The 24,362-nt window shown below is 45.0% G+C and overlaps 1 protein-coding gene across 3 annotated transcripts in view; it reads right to left on the bottom strand.

Moving 5' to 3' along the window:
• Positions 1 to 288: 288 nt before the first annotated feature.
• kif26ab (kinesin family member 26Ab) overlaps positions 289 to 24,362 on the bottom strand; it is a 72,941-nt gene continuing 48,867 nt past the window's right edge. For 2 of the 3 annotated variants that reach the window (XM_051950362.1, XM_022189369.2), the window contains exons 5-16: positions 17,208 to 17,391; positions 14,245 to 14,457; positions 13,115 to 13,208; positions 12,237 to 12,499; positions 11,194 to 11,377; positions 10,267 to 10,426; positions 9,748 to 9,910; positions 5,592 to 8,862; positions 4,875 to 5,068; positions 3,941 to 3,964; positions 2,423 to 2,573; positions 289 to 2,345 (exon numbers count right to left, since the gene is read on the bottom strand). In XM_051950362.1, coding sequence (XP_051806322.1) covers positions 2,164 to 2,345; positions 2,423 to 2,573; positions 3,941 to 3,964; positions 4,875 to 5,068; positions 5,592 to 8,862; positions 9,748 to 9,910; positions 10,267 to 10,426; positions 11,194 to 11,377; positions 12,237 to 12,499; positions 13,115 to 13,208; positions 14,245 to 14,457; positions 17,208 to 17,391 — 5,083 coding nt within the window. In that variant the 3' untranslated portion in view covers positions 289 to 2,163. Of the gene's footprint in view, positions 2,346 to 2,422; positions 2,574 to 3,940; positions 3,965 to 4,874; positions 5,069 to 5,591; positions 8,863 to 9,747; positions 9,911 to 10,266; positions 10,427 to 11,193; positions 11,378 to 12,236; positions 12,500 to 13,114; positions 13,209 to 14,244; positions 14,458 to 17,207; positions 17,392 to 19,866; positions 20,798 to 24,362 lie in introns of those variants that run through there. The other variant, XM_022189370.2, reaches the window with a different exon arrangement.

Genomic DNA, 24,362 nt, shown 5'->3' with positions numbered 1-24,362 from the left:
AGCGGAGGGCACTTTAAACTTAAAAGTTTATAAATCATAAAATAATCACTTCATACTGCTCAGTTCTCATTATCAGGTTGTTGTTTGTGGTTTTAGGAACAGAAAAATCCTAATGAAATAAATACACTGGGCATGTGACTGCATTCTTGTGATCCTATGGCAAAGGTTCACTGTGGGTGAGATGCCGTTTTAAATTTCCACTGCAATAAATCTTTAATTCTCTGTAATGGAATGGAAACAAACATTTTCATGATTGTATGAGCTGCAAGAAAATGATTGAACTTTGAATCACCAGTAAGAAGAAACATTTTATTCACAGGTACTGTAAAAGTAAAACACAAGCTGCCATATAATACATTTATACACAGGGTTTGAAAATCCTATACAAAAACAAAGATATTAGAAAATATGGGGTTTGATATGAAATATGACCTTACATATAATAATTTCTTGGAAAAAGGTCTTGGTTTGGTAATAGTTATTTAATTTATGAACCTAACCCCACCTTAGTGAAAACTGAAATTATTGTAAAAAATTAGAATGGTAAAAATGGAGTACAAATCATCCTTAAAAATGATTAAAAAATCTCATGCAGCATCTTCAGAGAGGGCCTGAGAGAGTCCATCTTTGTAAAAGAAAGAAAACAAAGTCATAATTGTCATAGATATAGAAATCGAACACACCAAGATACATCAAAGCCAGTTTGTTTTCCTTAATCATTTTCACCGATCATCTTTGTTCTCTCTGTGTCAGCCGTTTGATTCATAAGCACATTCTGTAGCTACAAAGAGCTGATATCATGATTGATTCTGCTGAACAATGCCACAATCGTTTGCTCTCATTCACTGCATCCTTTCATGGAAAAACTAACAATTCTGTAGCCTTTCTTTGATACACGAAATCTGTGCCGTTAATTTGCCCATTTAAAAAAAGAGTAGGGGACTAAAGAGGCCAGACTGTGTGCCCTTAAGTCTGTATTGAGGTTTTGCAGTAAATGTAGCGGAATGCATAGAGCCGAGGCTTGGTTGTGCTTGGAAAAAGTACTGTATTTAGAGGCTGGCAGACTTGTGCTGTCTCATCTGCGCCCCTTTGTTTTACAGTATCTGAAAGCCACCAGTCCAAGCACATTTGGAGAAAAACTGGGCTCACTGATGAGCATCGCCATCAGTGTAACCGTTCATCATACTATCATTGTAGGCGAGTGTCGGGGAGGTTAAGTCTCTCAGGGTTGCATGAGCACATACTGAGGCACCAGAGAGAATGGCTGAATCAAGAATAATCGCACACTGTCCATCACAGTGCCCCTCTGATTGATATGTTTTGGCTTAATCTCTCATTTTCAGTGAGATAAACACGGGCGAGCACAGCTTGAATGAGCTCTTCGTCCCCAACATAACTGCTGCTCTACCTTAGTGCATCCACTGAGACCCATTTTGATCAAGGCAACTGGAGGGAAAAAACATTCACTCTACCCTGCAAGCTTTCACAGGCCAGCTGGCAGGAGATGAGTGATAACAGCAAATGCAGTCCTTGATGAAATAACAGAGTCCAGTTTGAAAATCTAGAAAACTACAGAACCAGAGAGTTAACATAAGGCGCAAGAGGCTGAATGAACATGGATAAAATGCTGACTGAGGTTTGAAACAAGAGAAAAGGCAAAGTTTGGGAGCGCAATAACATTAGCTTATTGCTTTTTCTTTTTTCTTTATTTTTTCCCGTAAAAGGATGTTTGTACACACCACATATTCATTTAAATACACTATACAATGCAATATAAAATATTTTTCTTAAAAGCAATATGTTCAGGGTTTGTGTCGGTATGCTTAAGATACCTGCACCATATGAAAAATAATGACTACAAACAAAACAATAAAAAGGCACTTCCAGGTGTTGTTCATTGACTCTTGAGTGAGTGATGGCCACTGCCTTGCCACAGAGGCAACAGAATTTGTGCTCACGTTTCATTTCTCCTCCATGTCCTGGACAACGAGGCACTGTAGCAAGGTGGTCAAAATTCCCTCTGTTCTCATGTAAAGATCCACTCTCATCTCTCCTCTGTCTCGTGTTCTTCATTCCAGTGATATTTCTAGACTGACTGCTACATTTCAACTTCCTTTGTCTTCTCACTTCCTCTGCCTTTTCCGCGCCTACTTTCTTTTGTCCTCAGACTTCGACTTCACGCAGTCCCTCCTGAGTGCCAGACGTCGACATGCTGATGTCAAAGCAGGTCACCATCATGACACGGGACTTGCACAGGTTGACACAGAACTCCAGCTCCTCCGTGGCCTGCGCCAAGGCCTCCAGGTATTCTGGAGACTCTTTATCCAAATTCTGGTCCACCTCAACTGTTGAAATGGGAAAATAATGTTCAGTCATGTGCCTTTAAATGGCTCATAATTAAAGGAAATTAGCAGATACTTACACTCTCCTGTCCACTTGCTGGGGTCCATCATCAGTCGCACCTTGGTGTCTTCCAGCTCCTCCAACAACACTTGGTGCTTTACCCTCAGATCCTTCACTTGCTGTTGCCTTCTCTCCAGCATCTTCAGCTTACTATTGAAATACAGCAGACCCTGAGAGAGAAAAAAGTTTATTAAGCACTGCAACTATTTCGGCTCTCACTGAAATTAACCCTCCTGTTGTCCTCATTCACGGGCACCAAAAAATATTGTTCCCTTGTCTGAAAAAAATCCAAAAAAATCAGCAAAAAATTCCCCAAATTTCTGAAAATTTGCAAAATCTTCTAGAAGAAAACTCCAATAATTCCTTAAAAGTTTCCCTTAAAAGTTTTATTTTAAAAAAAAAATCCCTCAAATTTGACAAGAAAATTCTAGTAAACACTTTCAAAAAATGAGTAAACATCTTTCAAAAAATCCTAAAAATATCTAAAGCGATTACATAAATATCAGTAAAACTTCTAATATTTTCTTTAAGAACATTCACAAAAAAAATCAACCATAATTCAGCAAATTTCACTGGATTTTGGTTGATTTTTTTGTGAATGTTCTTAAAGGGGAACTTCGTTTTTTTTCAACCTGGGGTCTGTTTTCATTTGTCATTTCATACATGTGAGTGATGGAGAAATGAATTTTCGACATAGGTCCAATATTTAGCCAGGCAGGCAGCTTAGCAGCTCAGCAGCTCAGCTAGCGAAAAGCATGGGGCAACTTGCCCCCCCGCGTCAAAGTCCACCCTAACGTGCTTTTTTCCCCACACTGACCGGCTCGGATAGTCTCAATGAGTGTCCCACAACATACTAGAGATGAGAAGTGAACGAAAACCTCCACATTACCTGGTGATCGCTATTTGTTGTGGTCTGTATCCAAATCTCAGGACGCTAATAAGCAAATCTCGTTCCGTAATCGCGCGATAGCTTGCGAAGTCACGCGATAGCTCGTGCCAAAACACCGGTGTTGGCGCGAGCTATCGCGCGATTTCGGAACGAGATTTGCTTTCTAGCGTCCTGAGATTTGGATACAGACCTCAACAAATAGCCTGCCTGGCTAAATACTGGAGCTATGTCGAAAATTCATTTCTCCATCACTCGCATACGAAATGACAAATGAAAACAGACCCCAGGTTGAAAAAACCGAAGTTCCCCTTTAAGAAACATTTTTAACATTTATTTCTTTCCCACCAAAAAATGTTCAAAGATTTTCCAAAAATATTGAACATGTGCACATCAGAAGTTTCACTGTAAAAATTGTTTTTCCCCATATTTTCAAACTTTTCAAATGGGTCAATTCTGACCCGCAGGACAACACAAGGATTAAGCTATCAACAGAGGATTTAAAAAGTGACCACCTGTTAAAGTGAAATGTCAAATACACAACTTGTATGTTATGTTTTATGACCCAGTCTAGTTTAAACTGTTAAGTTAAAATGCTACAATGAAATAGCTATGTATAACTGAATGAAAACAAAAATTTTTGAAACTCACTTTGTCAACGTCTTGGAATGGTTGCTGAAGACAAGATTGGGGGAAAAGAACAGATTGTACAAGTTAACATGCTGAATGACATTAATATATGAACTGCACACATTCACAGTATGTGAATACTACACCAATGCTGTCCACATGTACATCATAATAGCAAAATGCGGTCATGGAAAAGTAATTAATGATCTGTCATTCAGGTAGTGATGGCTTGGGGAGAGAGATTAAAGACAATTTTTTCCTAATTGATAGTAAATAAAACTACCACCTATAGCGGATTTATTATCTTCTCTACAAAAATCCTTTCTGGCTGCACTTAACTTGTGGGAGTATTTAATGATTTGCAGAGGAGGAGCTGGCCATAAAAAGCCATCAGACAGCCAGTGATGAGTGCTAGCGATGAACTGATTTGGGGTGGTGTTTGGTGTCCGTGCATTCATCACACATTCCTTGATCAATCTTTTCATCCCCATATTATTTTTCAATCCTACACCACTCCGTATCAGTACCGCCATCGTCAGCAGTAAGTCGAGTCATCACTCATAGTCAAACCAATTAACCCTCGTCAGTAATTGCCTCCTGAACTCTTGGCATGCACAAGGAGCGCTGTCAAAATACCAAGCTCTGGGAATCTGAACAGAGACGTTTCAACTCTGGGATTTGCCGGTGAGCTGACTGAAGGTCAGATGTCTGGGACATATTATTCCTGTCCCGATCTTTAAAAGAAACTGGGAAGAAGGGAGCTAAGAAATTCCCACAACGTAAGGCGATGTGGCACATCTTGAGCATTCGTGGCATCTATGTTGCACATGAGAAATAGTGCTGAGGCTTAGTAAGTGGGATTCACAAGACCTCGACCCAGACATCACATTATCTAAAACAACTTCAGCAAGATGAACCACCATGTAGAACAGGTCTGGAGTGACTCCCTGCTCACCTCTGTGGTTTCCTCCTGACGCCGCCTTTGGAGCCGTTCCACATCATCGATCTCATACACCTTGATCTCAAAGGGTTCCTTCAGCTGTCCTGACATGGGAGGCAAGTCCACCCACTGGCCTGCTGTGCCCACCTTCTTCCCCAGGGATGAGGTGTCTGGCATGGGTGCTGGGATCAGCCGTCTTCTCTGGAAGCCTAGAAATCCATACATACGGTTAGAAAGGTACCACTTATGTTTCTGGGATACAATATCTGCTGAGATGTATGAAAAAATGTGTAGGATTATCATTCTGAGGTATAAAGTGATTCAAGGCTTTACACAGTATGGCCCAGTTGTGGTGACTGCATATGTATGAGGGTTTTGTGAGTTGCTCCTTTGTATATTCAAAACCCAAATACATTAAAAAAGGTTGGTTTAATACACATGCATTCAAGACAAGAGCATGGATTGGGTACTTGTGTTCAGTTCATCTTATATGATCTTCACACTGTTCCAAATTATATTGTTTGAAACGTTCATTAATATTTTCACATATGTGTATGAATAACGTATGCTGCTTATTCGGGAGGAGGGGAAACTAAATGAAATATCAATTAGTGACTAAAACAGAAATGGATTCACTCGTTAGTTATGGTTAATTTCCTCTGAGAGAGCAGGCATTTCAAAGTGTGTATTTTCATGAGAAAACAATCCCCCAAACCCAACCTAGTTCCTCACCATTTGCTCTCTTCTTGGGGTACTTGGAGCTCCTTGCTCTGCCTGAAGATGAAATGCCGCTCTCACTCATGGAGTCGTGGGCAGAGGAAGCACTGCCTGTGGCTTCACTGTCTCGGATCATGCTTTCATATCCGCTGCTGCCACCGCTGTGGTAGAACAGAGCTGTGCGGCCCATAGCTGGAGGCAGCTCTCCGCTCAGCACACTGCTGTTGTCACTGCCGTGGCCACTGCTGTAGCGTTGAGGCCGCCTGGGCGCTGTGATTTTACTGTACGGAGAAGGCAGCATGGCTATGGGGGATTTGTCATCACTCACGTTCACCCCACTGTCATTCCCGCTGTCTGAATCTCCTGAACCTCTCATGTGTTTGCCTGATATGTTGCCCGTTGCCAGTTCGCTCACACGGCTGTTTGCAGCCCTAATGGCCTGCTTTGTGCCCATTATTGTTCCTCTTCCAGGCTTGTTGGTGATGGCAGCAGTGGACCGAGGGGCAGATGTTCGTCCTGATGGAGGGAGGTTGGCATTGGTGTTTCTGGTCACAGGAGCAGCTAAAGATTTTGTGGAGGAGCTTAGACCCTTGGAGCTGTTGGCTGACAGTGAGCGTGCCTTACTGCCATTAGCTGCTCCTAAAGCTCTGGGATTTACAGAAGCTTTTACCTGGCCAGGTTTGCTAACATTTCCTCCACTTGGGGAAGAGGGACAGGTAGCTATAGGAGAACTGGATGAATTAGGAATACCAAATCTCGGAATGGACTTGCTGGATTTGCTACTGCTGCTCCCCAGACTTGCCCCACTATTCTCCCTGCTAAGCGCTGCTCTGGAACCCGATAAGGACAGACTTTCACACCTTTCCAGTGACATCTGACTGCCGTAGTGCTGCACAGCCTCTCCTCTCGGCCCTTTGGCCTTCAGGCTGGAGGTAACTTTGGCTGTGTTGAGGCTGGAGGTTTTGAAACTGGCAGAGTCTATTCTGTGACGTACCTCAAGCTCATCCTCTGATACCGCTGCCCTTGCTCCAGAGGTCCTCCCTGCCTCCCCATATGCTGACCTTAAGGCACTTTGGGGCAGCAGGGTCTTTGTCTTATGGTCAAGACTGGACTTTCTCACTGGAGGGGGAGGAGGCGAGGTGCAGCCAGGTTTAGGGAGATTGCTCGCCTTCTGTGAGTTAGCCTTGTTGTTTTTCCCCAGAGAGGAGAATTTAAGGCTTGTGGTAGATGCAACAATGTCTTGGGTTCCCTTGTAGTCTGTGGAGGAATGGATGACTGGTACGGTACCCAGCGTAGTGGCACCTCGTCTCAGCTGAGGCATCTTGCTGGGTGGATTCTTACTGGCTGACTTCTCACAGCCATCGACCACCCTCTGGGATGAGGTAGACCCCTGCACCTTGGGTGGGCGAGGTACACTGTTGCAGTTGTTGGATGCTTTGCAGGCAGGAACGCCACTGGGAGGATTTCTGAGAAATTTGCTGGTGCTGCTAGAGTCAAAAAACTGAGGTTCCGAGTTGTTGTCAACACGCTGCCAAGGATCCTCCTGCTTACCTTCTGGCCTTGGTGGTTCTCTGCTGCTGCTGCTGCTGCTACTGCTACTACTATGGGAGATGGATGAGGTAGGTTTAATCTTCCTTGGAAGACTGGAGTGGGCTATGGAGGGGCCTTGTGGAAGTGGGGAGGAGCTGAGTGAGTGAGCTTTAGTTATTTTAGATGTGAATCTGAGGGAACCTTTTGCGGATTCTGGGGATGCGGGGCACTTTGTCAATGATAGTTTGCTTGAGGCAGCACTATCACTGTCTAGCTCAGAAAAACTAAATCCACTGTCATTCAAGGAGTTCTTGGCTTCTCTTGGAGAGGACACACAATGAAACATGTCCAGGGAATCAAAGTAAAAAGTGGCCTCTGGTCCCATGTGTTTGGCCTGTGGAAGGAAGACATCCGTAGAATGAGCCCCTTCACTTTCCAAGGTGCAGACACTAACCTCGCTCAGCCAAGAGCTGATAGATGAACCCCTGCTGTCTATACACTCCATTGCGCCCTCCTGAAGGGGTGTGACCACCGCAATGTTCACCTCTGATCCTCCTACGGCTGATGTGTAGGCATCAAATTCATCATTGATGCTGCTAATGATGCTGACAGGTCGGGAACCAGAAGCCAGGGCCTGAAGGGAGCAGTCACTGTTAAAGCTGATAATGCTTGATGGCCGACCCTTGTCTACAATACTGCCTATAGACAACTCCTCCACCACAGTGAACACCAGCTCATCCTCTCCATTCAACTCCACAGGCTGCTGCAGGGTGACGGTAGCTCGAAGGATGTCTCGATCCAGGCATCTTTCCCTCAAGGTAGAGCGCACCTGACACACTTCTACCGGAGCTCTGAGCAAAGGGGAAGTGCAAGGGTCCCTTCTTTTCACAGCTTGGTGGCTCATTCCCACAGGTGGCATTCTGGTGGTAGACCTTTCTTCATTCTCTGCATTTTCTCTCTGCTGTGAAGGAGGCGGGGCCGGCTTTGGCAAGGCTTTCTTGTTGAAGTAGACCTTCTCTCTCACCACAGGCTCAGAGCTTGACGCTGCAGCAGTTGCCAGTTTGTTTGTACTAGCCTGACTTTCAGAAACCAAAGCCTTCTCACCATCAGCGCTGGTTCTGCATGTATTTTGAACATTCTCTGATGATGCCCTTTCTCCAGGTATGCATTGCCTCTTGGCATTGTCCACTTTAGATTTAGTGTTGGGACTGCAGGATGGTGGTGTGGGGACAGACTTAGGAGATTGTTTGGGTGAGATGCCCTCTTGGTTGTAAGAAATATTTGCTACAGTCTTTGGTGAAACAGAGCCTTGGCTCTCCTTGGATTTGTCGGTCTTGGGGCTAGCCTGGCATCGCTTGCCCTCCCCAACAAAAGCAGTGGGTTCTTCACTGCCATCTATACACTCCAGCCTCTCCTGCAGCTCAGCAAATGTGTTGCATTTAAAGAAGTGGTCTCTGTCCAGGGGGCCCTCTTTTGCAGACTTCTTCTTGTTCAGGGAGGGGATGATTGGAACAAAGGCAGGTGGGCCTTCATTGTCACTAAGCTCCCTGTCTGAGATTGCAGCTCCCCCAGGCCCCACGTAAATGACAGTATCACAAGACTGTTCACTACTGGAGGAGTAGTCTGGGTCACTGAGCAGGGAGGGCAGGTCTGGGTCCAGGGCTACTGTCCGAGGGTGGAATGGCCTGAGGTGGGGCGGCCGGCGGATCCTCCCTTCCTCACAGGAACTTTCCCCTCCAGATGAACTGGATGCATACTGCAAAAGCAGAGTTAAAGCAAGCATTAGACTTCGCATTTGAAAAGGATCTCATTAAGTGATGACAGTAATGTGGTTTTATCCTCTTAAAATATTAATGTAACAATCTTCGCATTTTATAAAACCATTTCAGCCCTCAGAATTTATGATTCATTTAAATCTTCACATTTCATAGTAAAATCAATTTTAGGGCAAATATTAATTTTTATGATATCACGAGTCAATATTTATCTAAAGGTTAAAAGTGCACATCAATAGTCATGCAGAAATTAATGTCAATAATACAAATTGCTGTATGTGGACTGCATTCTAATCATGACTGGGACCAATACCAAATGAATACATGCTGTCATTCCACCCAATTATCTGGGGCATATATTTCCATAATCCAAGAGAAAGCATTACACACTTCCTTAGGCAGTGGTATTGATTACACGATTATGTGTTGAGGAGCTGAGAAAAACTAGCTCTGAGTTACTGTGCTAATAATATTTCATTTGCAGAGGCATTTACACATTCATTTGTTTTAACAGCTGCAAAAATTAGAGGGGGAAGAAAAATTTAGGGATTTAAATCATGGCATGTTCCATGATGAATCTAAGTTGCACATGCACATTAGGAATGTAATTTCTACAACAGCCTCACTCAAATATGATGTTAAAAAAAACAATTACTCTGAATTTATTATTTATAAGCAAATCAACAACATTAAACAGAGCACAATTAGGATTTAGAAAGGTTGTAACAAGTTACCCAATGCCTGTGTTCAGCTGAAAAATGTGCCATTAACAGCTGTCACTGGAATTTCATACATTGCTCATTTTTCAATGTATTGCTGCATATGTTTAACAGCATTCATCAGTCCTAATTGGTGTATCAATGTACCTTAGATTTCTTCTTCCTCATGCGATGGATGCGTGATGCCAGCTGGATAGTGGTGAGTGAATCAGCATAGTTGGCCGGGGAATCAGAGATGTGGGCGATCATCGTGGTTCTACAGTTTATGTTGCCAAGGGACTCCCTCAACAACATTGTAAGCTTGCTGTCCCTATGGAGTGCACATACACTATTATTAGCAAACAGCACAGTAATATTTTAAAGCAACGATAAAGGTAGCAGACGTGTCTCCAGGGGGAGCCGTTTTATATTCTCTAAACTCAAAAAACATTCCCAGATGACAAGTCATTAATCTTTTCATAGCTGAGTGACTATAATATAATCTTGTGCAACACCGGTGAAAGCTGTTATATGAGGCTAACTAAACAAACTAAACAGTCACACGGCAAACCTGCAAGGTTGATGGCACATGCAGTGACTTGCCTGAAACAATTAACATATAGATACAACTTCTCAGAAGCTAAAACACAGTAAAGTCGACAGTAAAACTAATGGCGGTTTTCTTACCTGTAAGGGACATGCTTTGCTCCATTTGCTAAAGCCATTATGACGTTTCCCAGTGCGTTCAGGGAGAGACACAAGCCTCCCCCTCCGTCTCTGCTTTTACTCAGGACCTTCTCACAGCTCCCCAAGTCGATGAGGTGCAGCCTGCTCCGTCCGCCTGACACTGTGCCAACGGCAGAAGAACAACCAGGTGAGCACAGCACAGACACTCCCTCTCTGAAGCTAGTTCCTCGCGCATAGTGCCATGATGACAGGAGTGGCACGGCTCTGTCTTAGCTGTCTGGATTATTTATGAGTAAGATTCCCACACAAGTGATTCAAATTAGGGCCAGACTGGTAAACTCCCACCAGATGTGCAACGCACGAGAACACAGAGACTTGTTTGATTAGACATTTGAAAATGAAAGAATTCACTGACAATCAGAAGCAGAGTCCCCTTCTGATGATTTAAAATTCAGATATAATTGGTTGTCAGAGTAAACAGTGCAGATTGCTCATACATTCTTTGTGGGTGACAGATGTTATTACTGCAGCAGACACAAAACATCTTCTTCTGTCAGTGAAGTTTCAGACCTTCAATTTTATCTTGGCCAAAGCATAGCACATAAATACAAACTAATTTCTGTCTTGCAGAGGCCAGAAACAAGTCATCCATAAACATAGCAAATAAGAGACTATGATTTTCCATTGAAACTTTAAAAACGGTAATTTTCTGCTGTCCTTCTCATAACTATGCCATCAAGCCGCTTAAAGATGTATGTTTAAAGAACTCACACAATCAACCTAATTGGGGGACTTTATAACTGTATCGGATTGAATGGATGATTTTCTAGTACTTTTAGGACTTCCTATCCTGACACATTTGCTTACATATGCTTCACTGTTTATCTCTCCATTATAAATATGTGGTCTGAATGCAACAATACTAACTTCCGCCTTTGCCGCTCTTCTCCATGCGGTACTGGTAAATGTGCAGTGTGAACAGCATGTGTGAGTTGCGCCGCTCGTCTTCATCAGCATTTGGTCTGCTGGTGCTGCGTGCAGCGATGGCTGCATCCAGGAAGAAGGCGGCTTTGTCAGCGGTCGGGGCACGAAGCTCGCTCTGATTCTGGAGCTGCAGGGGGAGGAAGAAACATAGCCCAGGGTTAGGGCGAGCAAAAGAGACCACATAGGGCTTGAAACAGAGGATGGATGCAAAAAGGGCACGGGGAAAAAGAGGGGAGCCAGTTAATTGGACCCTGGCACACATTTCTTGCCCATTAGATTGGGTCTCGGGGGCAATTAAAACACAAGATATGCACACAGAGGGAGGAGGATTAGGAGAGGTAATAGTGGAGCAGGAGGCAGGGGCACTTCCCTCACTACAATGTGATGGTGGTAGTGATGGGATACAGGAAAAAAAAGGAGGAGGTAGAAGAGAGAGAGCGGGTGGGGGGTATCATGAAGGGAGCCCACGCGTGGCTGCTGAGAGGAAGAGCAAGAGGGAGCTTCATAGAAATGCACAGTCTTTGAAGTCAGAGTCCATGCATATCCCCAAAAAACAACATCTGACAACACCACCTGTGAGCGCCTTCAAACCTCCAGTCCTTCACCATCCCCCAATAATACTTCTATTGTGCTATGAGGGGCTGACACCAACACATGGGTAATAGATTCTGATAGATGCTGACACAAGAGTCAATACAAAGGTAAGAAGAAAGCCATCAATACCACAGATGGGTCTGGTGGAAATATAAAGGATTTCAGCAGCAGGCAGAGTTGAGTGAGATGAACTAGGAAGAGATAAAACAGAAACACACTCACACACACACACACTTGTGCTCACTAGAACTTTAAACATCTTTGGGAAAAGAGGAGGGAGCTCATAGACAGAAAAAGATCAATACTCAGGCAGACTAATACTTTAGAACCCGCAGAGAGAATGAAAGGATCAGTGAACAAAGAAAAAAAGAGAGTGATGGAAGACGTCTCACCTGAGTGCCACAGATGGGATCCTCTCTCAGGTGGATTCCCGGGGACTGGCCTTCCTGCAGACTGCCTGTTGACACCTCAGACAGCAAGTCCTTCAGCTCCTCATCTTTTCCAAAAATTTCCACCGCAGACACCCGGACTGAGAAGCGCGTGCCCGTCTTCTCCTTGCGCTCATTGATGAGCTTGAAGAGCCAGGAAATAGCACAGGGCACAATGCCTAGGCTCTGAGTGGAGCTGTCTTTGCCAATCATGGTGTACGTCTTGCCTGGGGATGTGTGAAAAGGAGAGAGGGGGATGGAAATGGAAATATTGCCTTGTATCTGGAAGTCGGCTACACTCACTGTATGTTCAAATTGAAATTACTTCTTTCATCAAGCTGCTTGGAATGGGCAGAAAGTTCACCAAGAAACAGACACTGACACCGGATATTTTCTGAAGGTTATTGTGTTTAACAACTGCTGATGAAAAAAATTAATAATGACTGATGTGGGGGTTCAGAGGTAATATCCAGTACACGCCAAATAAAAATCAAACACTAATCCAAGGACCTATTCCAGGAGCAGACATTCTGTGGAGAATTACAGGTAGTGGAAACGGCAGCATGAAAAAAGTAAGCCCTTCAGCCTCGAAGCACTGGCCAGGCCAATTACTAAGATTTTAATTACAGACTGAGCCCTGAAGCCTGGATGCAGCACTTCACCCCTCACCCCCACCCCAGGCTCACTAGCCATTCCTTTTCTTCCAATCTTCAATTCCTTAACTCACCCCAGTGCACCGCTAAGCCAATTGTGGGCATCAGCTGCAGCTAACAAAGAGCAATGAGACTTTTCTTTGGATAACAGAGGCACTTGACTAATCTGTAGCCAGTGAAGGAGCTTACCGAGCTTGACTTGGCCGAAGCAGAAGATGCAACCGTCTGCACCATTCACCACAGACTGGATGACCTCAGCTACTGTCCCTGAGCACACCTCAGCCTGTGGAAAACACAAAGAGACAGCCCCGCTACAGTCAATTTACAAGTGAGCCACATCTGAGGAGTACTGTAAAACAGGCACACTGAGAACAATGAATCGGAAATGATATCCTATAAACTAAACAGTTATTTGGCATCGGTTACACCAAATCACATGAATGTTTTCGGTATTTTTCATCACTCAGGTGCGTGTGTGTGTTTATTAGTTTGTGTGTGCTGCAGTGTGTGGCTTGTTTTTGCAATCTGTTTCAGCATGGGTCCTCTGGGGCAAGGCTTCTGCAGCAGAGGCCCTTTCCCCATACATCACACAGCAAACAAGACCTCTATCAGCAGAACAGCTTGCTGTTACTGTTAGCCACCAGCAGTGCCATCCCAGCGGCACAATCTAGCAGCTTGGCTTCAGCTCTGCAGCAGAAACATTTAGGCTTCAGCTATCAGCAGCTTACTTAGGAAAATAATTGCTCCAAGTAGAAGATCTGAGCTTTTCACCGCTATGGGAGTGCCATCCTACACTTGTGATGACAATCTTCTCCACTGTCAGAGTTATTTAGAGTTCACTGCACTGTGGGGACATGCATAAAATGCTTGACCTCAGATTTTCAAGGAATTTTGCCACGAGGAACATAGATCCAATTATTCCATTAAAATCTGAGGTGTTTGTCCCAGCCTGTAGAGACCGTAAAACTAGTCCACTCCTAGGTTACAATATAGTAAACATATAGCTGACCTTTGGCTTTGATCTCAGTGGGAATGCCTGCTGTGTGGGCTGAGGTTAGATATAGCTGTTCTATGAAAGGAGAGGTTAGATATAAGTGGAGTGGATTCAAGTCATTCCTCAGAAGGCTTAAAAGGCCCAGCTGTTAGGCCCACACTGGTAAGAATGCCCCCTGACCCAAGACTGGCATTTTTTCTCTAAGCCCCTCGCCACACCCTGCGAGCATAAAGACGTCCCTCTGCCCTTGAGAGGCTGAATTCCCACATGACACCTTAAAAAGTCCCTCATCCAAACACACACAAACACACATTCTGTGCCTTACTTGCGAGGCATCCTGGGTAAAAACAGCATCGAAGGCAAATATCTTTGGGACGGCGACAGTGGCGGATCTCCTGTGCCCCGAACTGGAGTGTGGGCTGGACGCAGGGTCGTAGAGGGTCAGCTGCTTCTTCCTGCTGTCGACTTTCAAGAAGGACTGAGACTCTGAGGAGTCTGCAGCCTCCAGAGACGGACAGATACGCATCATCACTTTCACCTAAACCGCAGAGGGAGACAGATAAGCAAAGACAGACAAAAAATAGAGTGGATTAGAAAGTGGGAGAGCACAAAACAGGGGCAGACAGACTCAGCAGAGAGATTTAAAGAATGCGTTTTTCAGCTTCAGCACAGAGGAGGAAAAAATTACCGGCTACACTCCAGATCTCTTACTTCGAGTGTACTAAGGGAGGAAAGAGGAGACATGTAGGGGACGCACACATTGCAAACTGAGATCATGAAGTCAGTATAATCTAACATTACATCTACCTTGTCATGACGGATGGACATCAAAAGTTACCATGGAAACGCCAAGTCTCACATTCACAAACTCAGTGGGTCAACACACTGCCTAATGGTGTCCGTGAAAGGCACCAAGGTGAATATTGAAAGTCATAGCTGAAAACAGTGGAAATTGATGTGAGCGTGTGTGTGTGTGTGAAGTGCCCTGCTGGGAGATTATCCCACTAGAGGTTGTTTTTCTGAACCAGGAGCTGCTCACCAGCATGGGAGCGCAGGAACATATGCCCCTCCCATCCCTCTCATCCCACCCATACACTCTCCTCCTTCTCTTCTTCCCATTTAATTCCTGGAAAATGCCAGCTCTGCATAAAGAAGCCTGAAACCCACCCTGTTTCATTCTGGGACTTGACATTCATGAAGTGAGCTTACAGCCTTCACACATTCCACAGGTCACAGTGCAGTTCATCGTGCCAGCATGTTACACTAAATAGGATGACAGCTCATATCTGAAGGTGTTCATTCAGCACTGCTCTGACAAGCCCATTCTGCCAGTTGTGTACGGTTGCACCTCATACAAACAATAGCAAAGAAATTCTACCGTTTTCTGCCTCTACACTGCTGAGAGATACACTATGTGGCTTGTGTGCATGTCAGGATATATGATCCCCACATTCAGAGTCACCTCTTAAAATTCAGACAACTTTGTAGTGCTTTACAATCACATCACATGGTCAGTTATATGCCACTTCTATTTATTGAAAGGTGCTCTGAAGACATATCTGTGACTGACATGGGACAGAAACAGCTCCTGGGATATGTTTAGCAGTCTTCCCTGTCAACTCCCAGCGTGTTTAGTGTTACGCCTAGCATTACATCAACTGAACAGTTTCTACATGTGATAGGGAAATCAACCCTGACCCATGTCAAACTTCTTGAAAAAGTACCTGTGATGCCTCTCAGGCATTGAAATAAAATCCCTAAAATGCAGCTAACTCCCTTCCCGTTTTGACACAGCACTGTTTTGCTGAGCCTGGGACTCTCCACCATCTTCATACCTACACAAAAGGTCCATTCTTCGTCAAGTAGTATATAAATATTGCTACAGATCTCGGCTCCAGCGCTCTGAAACAATGTGACTGGAAATCCCTTTCTTTCAGTGAGTGAATTCATCTTGGATTCCAGAGGCCAAGTGCAAACTCTCTTTATACTCCACAGGGAGTTGTTATTGTGACTGACATGTGCATATGTTGAGTAAATTACATTTGCTATGACATTTAAACTGGGCTTCCACATAGGACTGCTGAGTGTCTGTCTACCAGACAGGGGCTTCCAGGCAAGCTAATGTCTCAGTTTTATTTATGTTGGCAGAGATCAGATACTGGAGGCCACAGAGGATTGGCTACAGTATTTTCACACTTTGGACTCCTTGCTAATGGCCCCTGTTTCCCTGTCCCTTGATCCCTCACAAAATCCATTAGTGTGGCTTGGCATTACTCCATCCACTCACCTGTCTATACCTGAAAGAACTGTGTCTGGGTCACAAGTAGAGAAGTGGAGCTGACCCACATACGCGTGAAGGAGACAAGACATTTACCTTAATCTTAGGTTGAATTAATGTGAAGCAGATGCAGGCAAAGTCTAAACCATGTCTGTTTGTGATTCAACAAGCACAAGACAGACGGACAAAGAAAAGGGGAAACCACGTTGATGTGTTTGCTTTACAATAAGATATCATACATCCGGATTTCCCTGTTATCAGCAACCCCTTCAACTGCACAGATGTACAATATACATAAGGTGTGGGCTTGAGGAGGCTTGTTATTGACACAGGTTTTTATATGAAGTGCACATGTCAATGTGAGATTTACAATGTGTGGCAAAATTTCAAGTGTCTGGATACCTGGCAACAGAAGCGAGCACTTCCTATCCAGGTGGGATCTAATCTTGTTAGGGGACTTCTTCTGCTTTATAAATACAGGACGCCAGCTCAGACAAACAATGGCCAATAAACCACAAAGGAAGAGCGATGTGTTTATACAGCTTTGTTTAATGACTGTCCTATTGCTGCCAGCCTGACTTTCATCATCGCACACTGTACCTAAAATGGAATTAGAGAGCCTGCTGTTAACGTGACCACAGATTTGTGAATTACAGTTTTCACTGTGTGCAGCGAGAGGAATGCTGGTCTCACAAACTGAGTGAATTCATGACATTCCAGCCGGCTTATCTGGCTGCATCTGCATGGACTCGACCAGACGGCACGCTGCCTCTGGACCGGTCTGTCGCCACTCTGCATTCACCTCTTCAAACAGGGGTCTGTGTGGATTCATGTATGTGTGTGGACACTGTAGGGGTGTGTGAGGGAAGCAGGGGATGGTGGCTAATATGAGGCGACTTTGTTTATCTGTTGTGCAGTGTGTGTGTGTGTGTGTGTGTGTGTGTGTGTGTGTGTGTGTGTGTGTGTGTGTGTGTGTGTGTGTATATTCAGTGTTTTGTGTTTGTTCTCACCTTTCCCATCCCTGGGTTCTCTTTCACTTTGGACACGGCTCGGAGAAGGCATGGCGGGGCCGGGGGTGGTGAGACCTGCAGGATGCCACTGAAGTTGGTCGGGTAGATGGAGGGCTCCTGCGGGTGGAACAGTGAGGGCTGGTGTTTCTTCCGCTTGGAGGATAAATTCAGCTTCTGAGCTGCCCTGAAAGGCATAAAAAGAAAAAAAAAACATGTTGAAAGTCAAGATACACTTAAAAAACCACCATGACAAAAAGCTCATACTTTCATTAGTTGCTTCGGTGATATTTTCTTCCAACTAAGAGCTTATTGATTTTAAATGTCTACCTTGACGTTTTTAAGTGCGAGTTGTAAAACCTCAAGAAATCGCATGCTGATGCTATAACATAAAGGTCTCCTTTGAGTTTACCACAGTAAACAAAGTCAGCAGGAGAGCTATATTAGGCACTCACTTTCAACCATTCTACACTATAAAACACCTTTTTTCTACCCCCAATACTAAGAAGAATAATGCTCCAGCCTTTAGTTTAGCTGCTTTCAGTGCAGTTTTTTTACTCCTTGATTTTTTTATTAAATGCAGAAACTACAGCAGCGTAAGACAAATGATTACCAGCCAAGTCTCTTTACCTGTCAGAGATCAAAAAGAGGCTGTCATAGCAGGAAGGCACAGTAAACACATACACTTATCTTGATCAAACACTAAAAAAACTGTCACAGACATGACAGGCAAAAACTACTGAAATGCTACCCTCTGGGATACGTGCATGTCCATCTCTGTTAGAAAAGCTAAGCAATCATGACAGAGTATGTTCACCCAACATTTAAGTCAAAGCTGGAGCATGAACTGTTTATACGGAGTTTGATCATTATATACACATTAGCCAACTCAATCAGATGGGGCCGGGCAGGTAAATCAGCTCTGTCCTCTATTTCAGTGACATCTATCCAGACACATGGTAGTTGTGCTGTGCTGGCTCATAATAGAATCCACCGCTGTAACTGAATCCAGCTTTTTGACAGTCCTTTAATTAAAATCCACTATCACCCTGACCTGTTGTCTCCCAGAGTCAGCGTTAAGGAGAGGACAGACTGGAAACTAGGCCAACTGAGGTAGAGAAATGCACTTCTTTCTGTCTAAACTCCTGCAACTCAAAAGGACAGAAGCAATAACTCTGCCCAGCCTGCAGCGAGGGAACCTAGCCAGCTTTTAGAATGATTCCAGGTATGGCATTGCCCTGGATCAGCTAACACGTACACCTCAGCCAGTGATTCAAGGTCAGCGAGGAAAGTGATACCCCAAGGAAATTCAAATGCTATCAAATGCTTTTCACTCAAGCAGACAGATTTCAGAGAAATACGGTGGAAGACAAAGATGTGGTTGTCAACCTGAAGGAAAGAGCAGTGCAGAGAATTAAAGACAATTACAGCGAAAGAATCACAAGTGAGAAATCTGCAGAGCAATGGAATTTTTTTTTTTTTTTTTTTGGGGGGGGGGCAAAGGAGAGCATGTAAAAAAAAAACAAAAAGAGAAAGTGGGAGAGAAAGAAAAGGAACAGATCCATGTGTGTGTCAGCTTCCTAAGAGGCCAGGCTGAGCTCATTAGTCCTGTTCTGGGCTCCTCCGGACAGGACTGGGTGGGCTGCTGCCAAGAACACAACCCCCTCCGCTTCTCCTCTCCCTGCGTCCCGGAGTGACAACCTGCCCCCCCTTCCCTCCTCTCAGCGCTCCCCTTCTCCACTGTACACCCCCTGCAGCGACAGCCCAAGAGCACAATCAGGGAACACACTGCTGGCTGATGGAATAATTATTGCATCCAAGAAGGCTACAGGAGAAGGCTCTCCCCGGGGAGCTGCCTATGTGTGATAGCATGCGAGACGGATCGTGTGACTGAAGAAAAAAATGAGATGGAATAGATGAATGTGGGATGGAGAGAAAGAAAGGGAAAACTACATCAGAGTGCACGTGGCCACGTGCGACTACGCGTATGTGTGTATGCGCATTTATGAGAGGTATCCGCAGCACATTCATTGAAGATAAATCTACCCCGTCTCTGTCTGCGTCTCTCACTCCCTCACCCCATTCTGTCTCTTCTCTTTCAGCAAACACATAAATCAAGCATCACAAGTCACCTTAAGACACCACACAGGGCAAAAAAGAGGGAACTGCACTGATTTGGAATCGTCTTGACCAGTACAGCATGCTGGTAACCTTGAGGTTTAATTCATGTTGCACAATGAGGATCAGGGCTCATGTGTTCTTGAATGGAAAGTGGGAAAGAAAGAATGATCATGCTGGGGTTTTTTCACCACAACCTCAGGTACACAGGGAAATTAATTGCATGCCGCTTTCTCTCTCCCTCTCCTTCTCTCCGCCTTAGCCTTAGATCAGTCTTGGGGAAAAAAGAGAAGGCGTTGAGGAGAGGCTCAGATTTCTCTGCCCACAACAGCTTGTCCACCTGTTCACTCTCAATCTCCACGCTAATGAAGCCGTTTCCCTGCACAACTTGCTCTAAATGCCCAAAGGAGAATCTGTGTGTCTTGTTAAGCAGTCAGTTTTTAAGTTGATGCAAAATATTACCATCTTCAAACTCTATGTGTTTTACACTCAAAAGTCTGCTTCACAATGCACCAGTGAGAACATGCTGCAACAGTGTACTTACAGCTCTTTCCAATCCATTATCTAGTTTGTGCTCATAGTCAAAAAACAGACAACTGATAGAGTTCAACTTTGTAGTGCACGTCTGCGTTGTCACTGCTCTCCATTATCTGTACATTTGATACGGCAGCGCAGTCAGAACAGAGCGAGGCGGGGTTGCTCGGCAGTTGGGGCACAAGGGTCCTCTTTGCTCCGATCGCAATCATCGAGGTTCCACTTGATTTCACAGAGGTTTGTAAGAAGAAGTGGGGGGCGGAGGTAGGATGAGGAGGAGGAGGAGGAGGAGGCGTGGGCGTCAAAGTAGCTAAATGGAACAAGCGCCAGGTGGGGCAGGGTGGAGGTGGGCAGACAGGATGAGTGCCCTGCAGGAAAAAAAGCAGTAGTTGCACAGTGAGGGGGTTGCAGGTAATCCACAGAGTTTCTCAAGAAGAGGCGAGCAGGAAGTCAGGATGAGAAGGAAAACCTCTTCTGTTTAGGCGCCTTGAAAGCATCTCCAACTCCATCCATGTGTCTTTGCCAGAGAAAGTTCAGCGTCAGTTCAGAGATGCAAAAACCCTCCTTCTTGCACGCCCATCTCTTCGCTCATCCCACAGGCTGCAGGATTTTCTCTCATTGACTGAATCCACTGTCTGCTGCGAGTGGCTAAAGATCCTGATGCCCAGGTCCTTCCCAGAGTCTTTGCAGGCAGAAAGCAGAGGAGGGAATCAGCGCTCCTGGATGTGCTGGAAGCTTTCCTCGGGTAGCTGAGAATGAGGAGAATTCCTACTCCTGTTCCGCCTCTTGGTCCACCTCCTGCTTTCGGAGAAATTCTGGCAGCTGTCCTGCCGTGTCTCTCTTTCCTGCCTCTCACTCCCTCCTCTCTCCCTGCCTCAGTCCTCTCCCTCTCTTTCTTTCCTCAGCCCAGCCCCTTTTCCCTCCGACTGCCAGACGAGGTGTCAGCGCTCGATTGCTGGCTGCTTGCGGCGCAATTTGCGAATACTCTCTTTCTCTCTCAACCCACACACACACGCATGCACCCCTCCACACGTCACATGAATACTTAATGCATACAGGAGCCCTCTCTTCTTTTAGGGTCCCACACTTCAAACAGATTTGGTTAGTATGCCTACAGTGCATGCAGGCATGAGCCCGAGTGTGCACGTCTGTGTTTGTGCGGAGTGTACACTTGTGCACATTTGAATTTTCTGTCATTGTTGAAGGATGTAATTAGCCGGAAGAATAAGAGTGTTATTAATCATAAGGAGTGGCACGGCGATAGGGAAGGATACGCTTAAGAGAACAAAGATGGATTGCTTGAATGAGTGATGCTCTGACTCAATTGGAAAGTCGGGAGAGATTAAAAAAAAAGAAGAGTGCGAGCGAGAGAAGAGAGAGAGGGAGAGAGAGGACAGACAATGAACAGATGACATCTTAGAAAGGCAGATTTATGCCGGCCAGTGAGAGAGAGTGCAGTCAGTCAATGGTCAAGGGTAAAAAGGGGAATGAAAGCATGTGAGTGGGTGAGCGCTGGGGTGAGAGTACCCTGTATTCCCAGGGCTGCCAATTTACCAGTAAGCCCTCTCAGCCCCCGACCAGCCAGTCTTGTTTGAAAGGCTGCTGCTTTGGCTGCAGAGTGCCTACTACAACATATCGGCAAACAGAGTGGGTGTGAGACTTGCCAGATGAAAGTACATTCTGCACAAAGCTCTCTCTGCCTCTCTCCTTCTGACACAGTGCCCCTTATATGAACTCTGCTGGATTAAATTTGGAGGTAAAAAAACCCACAGAAAAATAAAACCAACACTGCCTATGTATTTGGAGAGCCGAGTATGGTAACGAAGCAGTTTGATATATCACATAACCTTTACCGACTTCCCTGCCACAGCACGCTTACCTCTGCTTTTCTGCAGCGTGTCCAAATTAATTTGCCAGAGGTGGTCTTATTTTAAAGTGCAAGAACCGTCTCCTGAAGAGTTGCCACACTCTTCCCTGCTGCTGAATCCCTTTGAATCAGGATTGGCAACCGTCGATGAGTGGAAGACAATACTAATGCTGACATTGGTCACCCTGTCAGTGCAACCAGTAATTAGTTTCATGCCCATTCCTGCTACCTTCAGTGTGCTTTCAAGCGTTATACATCAAAATGACATAAAAATAGGGAACAGTCACAGTTGGAACTGTCCTGATAACCTTTCAGCTCCATCACTGTCTTTATGAACAGACCTCAGGGACAAATAATGATTGTAATATATATAAATGAGCCAAAGCAAGACAGATGTAAAATCAAACACCTTTTAAAAGAAAAGGTCTCCTGGTGCCTTTTGTTAGAAAAAGGACATCTAGATTCCATCCTCACATATGGAGGGAATGACATTAAGGGTGGAGGAGAGGAGGTCAATGACTGCAAAGCAGAAAGAGGGGAGGTTGTGTTTGTCTGCTGCTTTCAAAGCTTCACTTTGGTCTGCTGTCAATAATCACACCAGGCTTTTATTTCAGGCTTTGTCAAATTAACAAGAGAAATTCTTCTGGTCCAGAGAATCATTAGCTGGCATACCCATTAGCTTGTTTGTGCAAATTTGTCTCTGTTCTCGCAGCCAGCTATACAGCTCTTCAGGTAGCTCCTGTCTGAGGCTAATTGTCATGTTGGACACATTTACTACTCTTGACATTTCCTTTCAGTGATTCTCCTTTTTTTTACTCCTCTTGCAGACAAGATAAGGCTGTCCTGGCCGTTCATGTAGGGATCAGATCACTGGTTCTGATATCAGGTTGCTTTACCGCCCCATCCACATTGAGTCTCCTGCTGCTGCTGATTAGAAGGCCAGCATAGCTCTTCATGAATGGAGATGGGAATACTGGGCTCCAGCCAGCCTCACCACCATGCAGGGATAATGACTACAGCACAATGAGTCAGGCTCTCTCGCTGCTGGAGACGTTGAGAATTTATCCTGTACCAGTAAAGGCATGTGTGAGGTTTCTTTGGAGAGGTGAATGAAGTCACGTTGTTTTGTGCTGGAGATATTGGCAAGCCCAAAATCTCAACCAGCGTCTCAGCAGATGGTCATGATTGACTGGGCTGGATGTGTGTCGGTCTATCAGGTCAGGTACTGTGGTTTCGTGTCAAAAGATAATCATTAGGAAACCTCCCTAGAGCTAAAATCAGTACACACCGTCTTATTGATGGGCTGCCCTTGACACGATCAAACAGCCTTCTGCCCCAAAGGTGTGGAGGAATAACATAAATCTACCAGCTGTAGGAGGAATACAGACATAGTTCAGCTCTATTCAAGCAAGAACACCAGACTTCTGTTCAGTACAGACACACATTGCTGCATGCTTTTGCCAAATTTGGGGAGGATTAAAGCTAATCGCTATCTCCACACTGGCCTCCCTGGTTGCAGTCCCAGGTCACCCGCAGCCTAACCCCACCATCGCTAAGCTTCAGTGCTGATTAAGCAACCATGACATCAGCCTGTGAGCACACTCACACATTCATATGGTGTACAGACAAGCGGAGATGATGTCATACCCTGCCAACCGGCCCTGGCAGCGAGAAGGCCCACCCAGACCAGATTTACTAGCAAGATCAGGATGCCGATCATTAAATGAGACGAATGCTTCCATGCCATAAATGCCTTCTCGGAGCTCACCCGTGGTAGCTGTATTTCAGAGGGTCAGGGAAGTCTGTTTGCTGTGAGTGTCAGCATCTCCGAGATGTACGGCCTACCGTGTACAAATATATGCATTACCCCAATACTAAAAGCGCAAGGGGTCACATGAGGTAGGCTGTTGAAATAACCAAAGAAATATGCAGAGTTAGGTGGCTTGAGGCCCATCATTAGACATATGGAGATGATAACAGAGGACCAGGCTGTTGAATGCATCACAAAGCTGATCCTAGCCTCCTGTGTGGCACAGAAGTTGCATCTAGTAATGAGCCCATCTCCTTTCTAAAGTCTCCCTGCAATCAAGGGTCCTCTGGTATAAACATTCATTTAGTTTTTCTCACTTCCTCTCACTTATCCTAAGTCACTCAAAACAACTGCCTGAGGCTACAGCTCTGCGAACACTGGGATTAATCTTGGAATGTGGCTCAACAAATGTTAATTGCAGCAAAAATGTGCAATTTTACTTCACAGGGCTGCCGAAAAAGCTCCCACCTCAAGATAGAGAAACAGACATTCCCCTCTGTTCAGAGTGGTTATCTTATTCAGATTCAGATTAGCATCAACCAAAACCAAGATCTTTCCAGTCGTTTTGGAAAATATGTTTTCTCTCTTCTCTCTCTTTCGGCAGTCCAAGATACATTAAAATGGAAGAGAGAACTAACAGGCTTATCTGGCTGTCAGATGAGTCTCATCAATCCAAAGCTCTGAAGCCTTCAGCTGACTGCAAGCGTGCTTTCTCCTGCTTGGCCATTTTAATGGTAGTCTGAGGGCAGGGCTCCTCTCTCCTGTGTCAGTTTACACAGCACCAGTTTGCAGGAAGTGGCCAAACACCTCCGGGTGAGGATTTATAGAC

Source organism: Acanthochromis polyacanthus, chromosome 1, assembly GCF_021347895.1.
Source record: "Acanthochromis polyacanthus isolate Apoly-LR-REF ecotype Palm Island chromosome 1, KAUST_Apoly_ChrSc, whole genome shotgun sequence".
Lineage (NCBI taxonomy): Eukaryota > Metazoa > Chordata > Actinopteri > Pomacentridae > Acanthochromis > Acanthochromis polyacanthus.
The sequence above is the reverse complement of the archived record's forward strand: the minus strand, read 5'-3'. Positions and strand labels throughout refer to the sequence as shown.